Below are 12,714 nucleotides of genomic sequence, written 5' to 3'. Positions count from 1 at the left end.
TCTTACACCCTCCCCTTTTCTGTTTTGTTATTTGCTTGTTCCTGTCTGTCTTTCTGTGGGAGTCCTGTCTGTGCATAGGTTCTGGAGTCGGGGAGGCTGTTTTGCCGAGTCCCGTGCTTTCCTCCTTCCCTGCACGAAAGCCGTGTGGCTTTAATGGCCCATACATAGCATCCTCCCGAGCGTCCTTTCTCTTGAGAGCTGAAGCCTCTCACTTGGTTTCTTCTCTTTAAACATCTTCTCTTTCAGCTTTTAGCTTTCTGTTTCATAATTTGAGTAGTAGACTTACAGGAAATTCAGTTATCAAAAATAGTGCAGAAGTAAAAGCTAAGTGTCTATCTATTTATACTTGGACAGCTGGCCAGCTTCTGTCACAGTGAACTTATTAGCCACATCAGGAGCCAGCTGCCCACAATACCTTGCTGACCCTCGTTCTTGGACGGGGATCAGACGCCGGCACGTTCCAGAGCACTAGCGTAACGGGGAAGGAGGACCGTTGAGACCCACGGTGGGGGCTAAGAGTTGCCCTTTGCCCTTCCCTGAGCTGAGGAAATAAACTTTCTCCATGCCCAGTAAACTTCTGTTCTGAGAAATTCAGGTTCCCCGACCTTGACCTTCCTGTTTTACTTCCGAATCCTTGCTAAACCTCCAAGCCAGGTTTGTGAGCGTTCCCCGGGGCGGTGGGTACCCCGCATTCCCCTGCAGCAGCAGTGGTGTTGGCGGCAGCGTCCAAACGCTATCATGTTCACCAGCACAGGCCTGTAGTCTTTGAAAGGTAGATTTTCAGGCGAACTCTTTGAGTAGGACTCAGATTTGCAGTAAGTCATTAAATAAAATTCGAGGTCTAAGGTGACCTCTCAGCGACAAATCACTGCTCTCTGTGATTTCAACACACGCCTCTCCGAGGTGACATTGGTGTTTACTGTATCCGAGCAGACATACGTGACCTAGTCTTCCTTGAAGCTTTAGTGTATGGGAGGAGGGTAGTTGCTAATGGGCCTGCGCTTTCTAATAATGTTAACTGCTTCTCTCTCTAGCTCGATCTGCGCTGGACTCGGCCATTCGCTGTAAGTCCCTTCCTCGCCTTGGTGTCTTATAATAAGTACTTTATCCTGTGTGTGGCCCTGCGAAAAGCTCTTCTCCAAGGAGTGTGGGCAGGTTGTGAACAAACCCTGGAGGAGACAAGCTGAGTTGGACGGCCTAGTATCCTAGGTTCTTCTTTCTCAGTGGGCGTTTGCTCTCTACCTGGTGTTTCCACGCATGGTGTGAGTGCAAGACCACGTTTTAGCGAAGAGAAGAGTCAGCTGAGAGTGATTGATACCTGGCCGGGTGAAAGGATCAGCTTTCACTGATCTTGGTTTGGGACTAGATGTCCAAAGGAGGCAACCAAGAAGCCTCAGGCACTCAAGAATAATTTAACAAAACCAACCTTGCTTGTTTAGCAAGACCGTATGGCACGATCCGTTTCTACCAGTTTCTCAGACTCAGGAGAGTCTGAGCTGTATTTCGGAAGCTTTGCCTTTCTTCCTTCTCTCCTTGGTCTTTTTTTTTTTTTTGATACCCTCAGAGGAAAAATGTTCTGACAGATTTTAAGAGTTTTTATTATTTACTTACATTTTACTTAAAGTATGTGTATCTCTCCTTTTTAATTAATTTTTCAAATGTGCATGGTGTATTGCCTGCTTGTATGTATGCATACCACCTATGTTCCTGATACTGAAAGATTCTGCAGAGGGTAAATGATTCCTTGCAACTAGAGTTACAGATGATTATGTGGGTGCGGGGAATTGAACCTGGGTCCTCTGGAAAAGGCAGCCGCTTTTTCGCTGAGCCCTTTCTTTAGCCCCTAGCTAGGTATACCTTAATGTCTTATGTATATGTTTTTGTGTCTGTGGTTTGAGATCTAAAACTATCCGATTATGAAATCTTAATTTGTTTTCTAAAGAATCTCAAACATGTTTCTGTTCTCCCTGAAGCTACAAAGCCTCCCAGGTATAAATGTGGGATCTCGAAAGCGTGCCCGGAGAAGCATTTTGCTTTTAAAATGTCTAGTGGAGCAGCTAATGTCGTAGGACCCAAGATCTGCCTGGAGGACAATGTGTGAGTATCAGATGGCTTGGAACTCGAAGGTTGTGTATTGAGTGACAGCCAACGAACTTAAGGGCAATGAAATGCTTTTACTAACAGCCTGAAATTTCAGTTATCGTTGTGTGATTCTCCCCTCCCCCCGTCCCCTCCCCGTACATTAAAGAGCGTGACCAAGAGACCTGTGTTTATTTGGCTTTGTGTAAGTATGCAGGTGGCTGAATCAAATGAAAATTTAATTCTTAAGTATGGGGGGGGGGTGCGGGGGAATTAACTCATTTAAATTCATGAAAAGAATATCATTTCTCTAGTTGGCTCATTTCTAATGCTCAGTGTCTCCACACGGCTGGTGACCACAGATCCCATATCAAAAACATTAAGTCCCATTGGCAGCTTTTCCCAGAGCAATGGATGCTTCACATCTTAGTCTTTCTTGTTTGATACTTGAATGCTGCTTGCTGAGGCTAGATTGACCCGGATTTCAAGTTGGGGCGTGGTCGGAGGGGGGGCTGCTGTGGTCTGGGCGGACCTATTGTCGGGGCGGAGCCATGGTTGGGGCGGGGCCGGAGCGGGACCGGGGGCGGGGCAGGGTCCCCGCCATACTTGAACTGCTCTGGGCTGAGCTGGGAGGCTCCCAGGTTGCTCTAGTCGCCCCATCGGGGCTGTCCCAAGTTCCTGCTTCTGCCATTGCAAACCCTGGTTTTAGTGTTCTTCACCCAATTGCCCAGAAGACTTAGGAACAGGAGCTCATTTGACATGGCGCAAGGCTATGTAGGCTAAAGAGTAAGAGGTGTGCAGTTAAACAGGACAAACCAGGCTCTTTCTCACAGCTCTTTATGCATGAGTTTTGGGCAGAGCTTTTAAATTAAAATTTCAGTGAACCACGAAACCAACGCTTTCTTGCAAAATTGATGCTTTTCCTCTCCGCTCGTTTTCCCAAATGCTGTTCGGCAGCCACTGTCAAGCGGTTACCTCCCGCCTTTTCCGTACCCCCAGATCTGTTTAATGGCACAGCCGAGTGTGCACGTTTTGGAAGTTTCTAGGTTTTTTTTTAAAACACTCCCTATCGTCTCACTGAAGAGTCCAAGTCTGAGTCTCAATAATAGGAGGAAAAAGTTTTTTTGGAATACCTTGCCCACAGACAGTCTGCTGACTTTTATTCCTTGTCTTTGAAGCCTTGAGTTTAAGGTAGGGAGGACATTAAACCCTTTCCCAGAGCTGCTTTTCCAACCGCAGTTATAGAGGGCAGAAGATAAATGTCTGTTGGCAGTAGGGCTTAGTATAACTGTGCTGGGCTGGCAGCCAGATCTTTTGGTTCTAGCATGGTGGGCATGTCATGTAGAATTTGTTCTCTGCTTTCGTTTGTTCGACACCCCTCCCAAAAAAAATTAAGGCTGCCCACAAATCAGCTGCATTTCAAGAATCCTGCTGCCATTCCCAAGAGAGATTAATAATTGATGAAAGTTTATAGCTAGACCTCAGGCCGTGAAGGTGCTCCCTGTAGAAGGGCTTTGGAATTGCCCAAGGATCTCTAGCAGGGAGACTGCAGAGACTGATTCTTAGCCCGGTCCCTTTCCCTGTGTAATTATTTCTGAATTGAAAACTCAGGAGGTTCTTAAGCAATGCGAACGGGAAGAGACTGCTTGCCTAGGTGGCCATTTCTTCACCAGGTGTTGATTGCGTCTGTCTTCATCTGTCACAGGACGTACAGTCTAGCAGTTGACAGATACCTAATTAAGGTAAATGCCACTAAGTGATTGTCCATCAGAACCCCCCCCCCTGCAGGCAGTGAGCCACTTACTTGTGGGCGTTAGTGAGGTAGAGTCTAATTTGAGATTGGAATGGAGGAGAAAGGGCCCAACTTTCGATTGACCTATGACGCTGGATCCTAACGCACCGAATGCTATCCGAAAACCTTGGGATCAGGAGACAGCCAGAGGCAGAACAGACATTTCTGAACATCCCAGACAGGAGGCACATTTTTCACAGGCCAAAGGGAGGAAAGTTCTAGAAGTGAATGGGCCAGGCCACACACGAATCTCTGAGTGACACAGGTCAAGGGTTGAGATAACTTTATAACTGTGTTGAGTAAGTATTTAGACTTTTAACTGTGATCTCATGCTGAAAAACTAATTTCATAGCTATGTAAGATGACTCACCTAGGGAACAAATGGGAAAGCCACGGTTAGCAGACGCCATGGTAAAAGCGTCTTTATTCGTAACTTTTTCTTTTTTTGGCCTGTTACCCTACAAAATGTGCGAGTACCTAATAAAATATGTCCTTGCAGAGCTGCTCTGACTTCAGGAACTCACTGTTGACAGGAAGACTGCATATTGCTGTGTCTGGACAGGGTTACTCTGGCTCGCTACACTATGATGGTTATTTATTACAGCTGTGAAGGTACCGACTGCAGGCCCAGGGCTTTGCTCGTTTCTAGTGCTCAGATGAGCTCCCCTCAAGATGCTTAAAGTAGCCACAGCTGGTGACAGGTGTTTGAAAGTGTGTAGCGCTGCTGATGCCATTTTCTCCCTGAGGTTTTTTTATTTTTTTCTAAAGGTGTATAGTATGCCACAGGGCCCTTCACAGTCATAAAGAATAAACTAAATGCTTTAATTGCTGTGACTACTCCTGTGTTGGGTGGCTTTTCCTTGATTTCGGGTTTTCCCTGCTTTGATCTGTTTAACGTGATAGGTTGCTGCCCCCTTGTGGGAAGCCTGCCACACTGTATATCTTGATGCCTTCCTTCCTTCCATCTGTGGTGGACTGAAGTTTACAGGAGTACAGAGCATCTTCTAAGGTGTTGGAAACAGTCTCCTTGGAAACAGTCTCCTTGGGAAGTTGATGCAGGTTGATTATTAACCAACACGTCAATTGTAACCGGTGTCGTTTGGGACCATCCAGTATACTTCTCCAGGGCCTGGAGTACAGGCTTTGAGGTGCTCCTCTCCGGATACAGCCCTGACAGTTGTCTGTGGTGAAGCTAATGTCTATCTCACGGGTGTGCTTGACACACACATTCCTTCGTTTAAACAGCTGGGAGATGTAGTTCATATCTACCCACTCCTTATTCATTTGTAATTGAATTGTAATTCATTGTTGAGTTTGTTGTATAGTTCAGCATCATTTACAAGCTCTGTGTGGTGACTTGAATATCCTTGGCCCCAGGAGTGGCACTATTAGGAGGTGGCACTGGTGAAGTAGGTGTGGCCTTGTTGGAGGAAGTGTGTTGTTGTTGGGGTGGGCTTTAAGAACTTTCCTACCTGCTCTGGGTTTGTCAGTCTTCTCTTAGTGGCCTTCAGATGAAGATGTAGGACTCTCAGCTCCTTCTCCATCACCATGTCTACCTGGATGCTGCCATGTTTCCCGCCTCGATGATAATGGACTGAACCTCTGAACCTGTAAGCCAGACCCAATTAAATGTTGTCCTTTGTAGGAGTTGCCTTGGTCATGGTGTCTGTTCACAGCAATGGAAGCAGTAAGACAGTTTGCCATGGTCATTTTAGGCTTCTTCCTTCCTTTCTTCCCTTTCCTTCTTACTTTCTCCACTTGGTATAAAGTTCTCAAGGTTCATCCACCTTGTAGCTTGTATTAGTTAATTCTCTTCATGGCTGAGATGGTTTGTGTGGGAGTGGCAGGATTAGAAGGTGTGGCTTCGTTGGAATAGGTGTGTCACTGTGGGTGTGGGTTTTAAGACTCTCATTCTAGCTGTCTAGAGATAAAGATGTAGAACTCTCAGCTCTGCCTGCACCATAACTGCCTAGAAGTTGTCTCGTCCCCACCTTGATGATAATAGCCTAAACCTCTGAACCAGTAAGCTATCTTAATTAAATGTTGTCATTTATAAGAATTGCTTTGGTCATGGTGTCTGTTCACAGCAGTAAAACCCTAACTTAGACAGTGGCTAAATGATTTTCCATTATAGATATGCCTCATTTGTGTAGCCCTTTATCACGTCAAAAGGTGTATGAATTATTTGCCCTTTCTGACTATTAAGATCAGTGTTTCTGAAACATTTTCTATGCAGGTTTTCTGTGGATGTGTTGGTCCTCTCTGTGCGTGCGCTCTAGTGACCTTTGGTGCAGATGGCTGTCTGGCTTATAAAGGAATAAACTGTCAGATTGGTTTTCATGGTGACCCCCCATTTGACCTTTGTATCAACTGTGTGTGAAGTCCTGGGTCCTCAATACCCCTAAAGACTACAGCATCTAGTAGTTGTGAAGTTGTATCTCATATGCATCTTTCTAATTGTTGATAATGTCTTGCATTTTTAAAATTCGCCATAGGGAAATGTCTGTTTTGTTTGTTCTTATAATTGATTGGTGATTATTAATATTTCCTTGTTTGGTTGTTTGCATACGTCATTCTCACACTTTTATTGAACTTCCTGTCGTCGTTGTTGGGTAGTGAGTGTAGTTCTGTGATAGTCAATGGTTCACATTCTGTCTTTATTTGGTGTGTGTGAACTACTTATATTCACTGTAGTTGTTGATAGCTGCGGCCTTAAGTCTATCATTTTAGCATTTTTCTTTTTTCTGTTTGCCGATAGCTTTGAGCTATTTGAGAGGATTAGTTGGGAAGAGGAAGTGGGGTCAGCAGGAGGGGCTGAGGGGCATGACATAGTGATGTGGAATGAGGGAGGGTTATGGGATATATGATTAAAATACTTCCTAAACACATGCAGAATGAATGGAACCCATTGATACTTACATATGGTAATAAAAGCATTAAGAGGTTTCTTTAGATTTACTCACTGTTTTTGAGTGTAAAGACTTACAGGGTTACTGTCTGGTCCTTAACAGGAAGGTTTTAAAATAAGGTCTAGACTTAAGAGAAAGAGGAGAAAATAGTTACAATGTAAATGAGACCTAGATGTTCACCATCTCTCATGCTTGGTTAACTATTATTACATTGCAACTAGCAGAAAGTGGGAGGGAGGGACTGGCAAGCCCAGAGAACTTATGTGATTTAGTAGAGCCATTCTCATCACTGGACACATGAAGCTTCAACATTATTTTTCTGTACTTTGTCATACTCATTTAGATAAACGACTGTCACTCAATGTGTATCAGAATTATATTCCTTGCAACTCTAGTTCAGTTACAGATATGAGTTCGGTGGAAGTCACTAACACCTTCTGTGAGAACCAGTCCTCTATGAGGAATGTCTAATAAATGTGCTACACATGTAGTATTTGCAGAGTGCAATTGTGAGTGTGTGTGTGTTCACATGTCTGCCCAGCACCCCCTTAAAATACACTGCTGGGGGAAATTGCTATTACCTGACATTCTTTTAACATGACCTACAAATGTTGGTTTCATATCCCATAAAATAAACTGTTGGCGAGCCAGTATGCTACTGCACCATCTGTCTCACGGGGTCATCTGGCATTGCCAGAGGTCTGAAAGCTGCAGACCGTGTGCTGGTTATCTCAGGCAGCCCGTGCTTGGCTTCGGTGAGGTAATCAGTAAGTATGGCGCTCCTTCTGAGCGCAGAGAAGGTTTACATTGATAATGACTAGGAAAATGTTCACAGTTGGGTGGTACAGACGCAGTAGTGCCCCACACCTCCTAGCTTGTGATTTTAAAGTGTTTGTACAGCACACAACTCCATTTCATGTCATTGTATCTCAGAGCGCCCATAGAAGGCAGAGAAGAGAGGGTCTGCCCTTTGGCATTTTGAGAATGATAGAGATGGTGTTCTGTAGCGGGCTTGAAGGATACCTCAGATCGCATGGCAGGAACCTCATGATACAGAGCAGCCGCAGTGTGGCAGGTCAACCGAAATTTATTTCAAAATTAAAGAATTTGTTTGCATTTCAGTGTGTCTGGGCATGTGCAAGTGTTGGCAGAGGCCAGAGGTGTACAGTCTCCCTGGAGATGGAGTTGCAGGAGGTTGTGATCCTCCTGCCTTGGGTGTTGGTCCTCTGTATAAGTAGTACATGCTAATAACCACTGAACCATCTCTCCAGCACCATTAGAACTTTATGTGCAGTTTTTAATTTTATGAAGTATTGTTTGAGTTCGAATTACAGTTGGTTTTTTTGTTTGCTGAGTTGAGTATGTGATATGTGTATAATATATCTCTTTGCATTTTATTTCTGTGACATGTTTACGTATGCTGTCTGATTCCAATGTTTGTCTTCCTTCACTTTAGTCTGATGAGTGGTGTGAAGAATAATGTTGGAAGAGGAATAAATGTTGCCTTGGTAAATGGTAAGATTAATTACTGTACTTTATCAGTGTAATGAGTGGATATATATATATCCATATATATATATAAATGGATATATATAAGTATATATATATTTGTGTGTGTGTATATATATGTATACACACATATATATATATGCCCCACACTACAATATACTCTTGGGATCAGAGGAGTAAACACCAGTCAACCCTGAAGCCTTTCCAACAAGGGTGCCCTCTTGTCTAAACCATCGCAGACAGACACTTGAATCTACCGTTGGGTACCATGTCTTCTTCAGCAGCTGCAAACTACTGACCGAATACTTAATTGGTGCTACACTGCTGTGCCTTTCAGAATTCTTAGTATGAAGATAAAGACTTACAAGGGTTTGTCAAAAGGCAAGGGATGGTGGGTTGTTAGATAAGTATGAGGCGGAATGAAGAAAGCCATGATTTGTTGTAAGTTTTTAGTACTGACCACATTCCCCTCAGAGGTTCATTGGTGCAAACAAGTCCACTGCATCAAGAACGTAGTGAGTGTCATAGAAGTAAATCGTAAGCGTCCAGCCCATGAGTGCAAGGTGCTTACCTGTGGAGCTGCCTCTGTTCGGGTACACATTCCTGTAACTGTCTGGCATGAGTAGAGACTGCCCGCAGTTTACCCAGCCCCCACCATATAGAAAAGCTGGTTGCTTTAGTCATAATGGAAACCACAGGACTCTGTACTAAGTAAACATTTTAATGTCTCTTCATCCATTTTACTGGTCTTAAAGGCAAAATATGTGTAGATTTTGTTTGAAAAATAACTTTAATATAGACCTGTTTTAGGTAGATAACTTCTTTGCTGTAGACCTTATGGTAATTCTCACAGGATGATGATCCCACGTAAAATTGAAGTGTAGCATAGAGTTGTTCCGAAGCCACTGATGCGTGTCTATGTGTGTGATTCAGATTGTAAATTTTATAAGCAGTTCCTTCTGTTTGTGAGTTCCAGTCACTCGTTGGGCAAGGAGATTTATTTTTCCTACACTGATATTTCAGTTGTGTGACTTTGTGTGTATTCTGTCTCTTTCAGGGAAAACGGGAGAAGTGATAGACACCAAGTTTTTTGACATGTGGGGAGGAGGTACGTGCGACTTACCCGGCGTTCTTGCTGCGGACAGTGAACCCATGTGAGAGGGACAGTGAACCCATGTGAGAGGGACAGTGAACCCATGTGAGAGGGACAGTGAACCCATGTGAGAGGGACAGTGAACCCATTGTTCACACTTGGCTCCCTCGGACCGGCCTCACTACATGTCTGGTCATGTTTCCGCAATATGTTGCTTGAAGTTTGGCTGTTGGAAAGTTGTGTATGATTGTGAGTTTGGAGGACATCTGTGCCCCTTGTTGGACGGGACACCTGACTCAAAGCTCTGAGCTTTTTAGTTTTGCCTAAAATTAGAAACGTCGGAAGACCAGTATAACCAGTTCAGTGTTCTTGACTGCATTGTCTTGTGTATGGTTTTTGAAGCTCAAGAATTAGTCAAAAGTGGGAGCCTTCAGGAGATAAGGTAAAGTCAGGTTCTAGAAAAGCAATAAATGCCATTATTCATCCTATTTTTACCTTTGGCCTCTGCCAAATAGACTTTTCTTTGCAATTTACGGGGCTCAGAACAAGCTACAGAAATGTATCCTTTTGGTGTTTGGGAGTCCTGGGGACAGGGCAAAGTGGCCATCATGAGGAACAGGCACTGACTCCCCAAAGAGTGTTACCCCAAAGGGAAGGCTTTCTTCAAAAAAGATGCTTTTTTAAAAAAGATCTATTTATATATGTTAGTACACTCTCACTGTCTTCAGAGACACCAGAAGAGGGCATCAGGTCCCATTACAGTTGGTTGTGAGCCACCATCCAGTTGCTGGGAATTGAACTCAGAACCTGTGGAAGAGCAGTCAGTGTTCTAACCACTGAGCCATCTCTCCAGCCCCAAAGATACTTTTTCTATTATTGTAGTTATGGGTCTGCACATAGGTATATACACGTAAGGATGCAGGTGCCCGAGGAGGCCAGAGTCTTCGGACACCTAGAGCCTGGGTTACAGGCATTGTGAGCTGCCTGGTGTGAGAGCTGAGAACCAAATTCAAGGCCTCTGGAAGAACAGCAAGCCCTCCTAATGCTGAGCCATCTTTCAAGCCCACAGGGTTTCTTTACCTTTTGGGTCCCTGGCCTATTTGCATATGCCCTATAGACCTGCAGTTCTCAGGCTGCTTGCTGGCTATTGATGCTCAGTTTCAGGACGAGCTGATGTGTCTAACATTTCTTCAGCGCTTAATGAGATGCTGTGCATTATTTATTTAAGGTTTAGAGGATGTTTCATAGCTGTGAGAGCTATATTAAATTACATGGCTCCCCTTGGTTTTAAACTCTGAGGGTGCAATTGCTCTGAGTATAATTTATAACACAGAGACTCCTCCGTGAAGCTGTTGAAATCGGGCATGTAAGCGGAGCTCTGGCATTGCACTCCCTGCCCATCCCTGAAGCTGATTTGCTGCCAAGGACTCTTCCTGGTTTAGAAATAATAGCAGTTTGGTGTCATCTTTTCATTTCGACGGGAGTGACTTGTTGGCGCTTATGTTTCGCATTGGAAATGCTCTTATTGTAAAATGCAGTCAATTAGTGGAAAACGTTTGGAATCCCTGCCGCTGAAAAAAGAAAAATGAGAAGACTCCAAGTAACGTATCTTTGGAGTAGTTTTAGACTTGTGGTCTGTAAGGAAAGCTAACTCTGCCAAGAGCTTGCGAGAGAAAACGCTTTAGTACCTGGCCGGTCAGTCTGTCTGGCAGCACTGGTTAGCAGTCACTGAGCTGGGTTACTGGGAAGTCCCTGTGACCTTGATATATAAGAGCACCGATGTTGGCCATATCTAATTATGGCTTTTAGTTACTGTCTACATTCTTTTCCCCAGCTTATTATAAAACAACAGACCTAGAAACTTTTTAAAAATCTGCCTTTTTTACGTATTAGAAAAACATTTTTACAGATGTCTCTGAGTAAGCGGGGCTTACTTTTCCTAGAAAAGTACTCATTAATATTGAATGCCAAGACCCTCTCTGGTCCCCAAAACCTCACATGGACCTCAGAATCAGGCTTCCTAAGAACGGTAGACACAGTTCCACACTTGAGAGGCCTCTCGGGCCCTCACTATACAAATGATTCTTTGACCCACATTTGCCATGGACTTTACATGCCCAGTGATATGAGTAGGAAAACCACAAGATGATTTAGAACTGGAGAATGAATTATGCAACAGAGACCACATTAAGGTATAGATTTGGTCGTTTTGTTCAGTGAATTCTTTTCTCTTTCCTTCCTTAGGTAAACACATGAGTTTTTAGGCTTTTCCTAAGACTCATGTATCTTACCTGAAATCACTTTTCATTAAAAGCAATGGTTTTTAGGGATACTTCTGTAACATTAATTCTTAGAGATTGTTGTGATAGTAATTCCATTATTTACAGAGAAAATCCCCAACCAGTGTTCTCTCTTTTTCTTCAGATGTGGCGCCATTCATTGAGTTTTTGAAGACCATACAGGACGGGACAGTGGTACTAATGGCAACGTACGATGACGGGGCAACCAAGTACGTAAAATCCAAGCCTAAGGCCACCTTTTATACTGTCACTGGAGAGCAAAGTCACCAAGTACATAAGGTGACCATACAGAAGTACCAGTTCATCATTCGTATGTTATGAAATTTGAATCACTCTGCACATACGCATTTTATAAATTCTTTTATGTCGCAGAAGGATTAAACTATTTTTCTCTAACATTCACCTTTTGCTTTTTGGATTAACATTCTTCAGTAGCATTTTCATGACTCAGAGCAGTTTGCCCTATGGGCTCACATGTTAGAGTTCCTCCCTAACTGTCAAGTTTTTCTTCTAATTAATAAACATGTGATAACTTTCTATTACACATTTATTTCCTCTTTTGGACCTTTGTTTATAACCTTATGGTTAATTTCTGAAACTGGACCTAATGGTCAAGGACACAGATGTGATGAGTGCCTCTGTGTGTGTGTGTGTGTGTGTATACCTGTACGTGTGATGCTCATGCCTGTGGGGGGCTCTGGAGTGGAGTAATCGTGAGCCACCGGACATGGGTAAAGAGTTAGCACTCCTCCCGCCAAGCCATCTCCTCAGCCCAGGATATTCTATTCCTCATAAAGTTTAGCAGATGATGATGCTGATTCTGTAACTTGCTTTCTTGTGTTGTGTATCCTGGGACATTTGGAAAGCAAGTTCCATCATCCCATCATGCAGGGAGAGCATGTGACTTTACGCACGTTTTCTTCATTTTTTCTGCCTGTTTCCCATACTAAGCATTCCTTTTGTCTGTCTATACTCATTGTTTTAAAATGTATGTTATGGATGTTGTAGCCCTAAAAGCTCAATAACTTGTCT

The 12,714-nt window shown here is 43.6% G+C and overlaps 1 protein-coding gene across 1 annotated transcript in view; it reads left to right on the top strand.

Annotated features, from left to right (window-relative positions):
- FAM3C (FAM3 metabolism regulating signaling molecule C) overlaps positions 1–12,714 on the top strand; it is a 47,142-nt gene that overhangs the window by 25,365 nt on the left and 9,063 nt on the right. Inside the window, exons 4-8 of the mRNA XM_080936541.1 lie at positions 1,035–1,064; positions 1,974–2,097; positions 8,237–8,295; positions 9,347–9,397; positions 11,807–11,891. Of these exons, the coding sequence (XP_080792667.1) occupies positions 1,035–1,064; positions 1,974–2,097; positions 8,237–8,295; positions 9,347–9,397; positions 11,807–11,891 (349 nt within the window). The remainder of the gene's footprint in view (positions 1–1,034; positions 1,065–1,973; positions 2,098–8,236; positions 8,296–9,346; positions 9,398–11,806; positions 11,892–12,714) is intronic.

This window comes from Micromys minutus (genome assembly GCF_963924665.1).
Source record: "Micromys minutus genome assembly, chromosome: 23".
Taxonomy (NCBI): Eukaryota; Metazoa; Chordata; class Mammalia; order Rodentia; family Muridae; genus Micromys; species Micromys minutus.
This window is presented reverse-complemented; position numbering and strand designations above follow the sequence as displayed.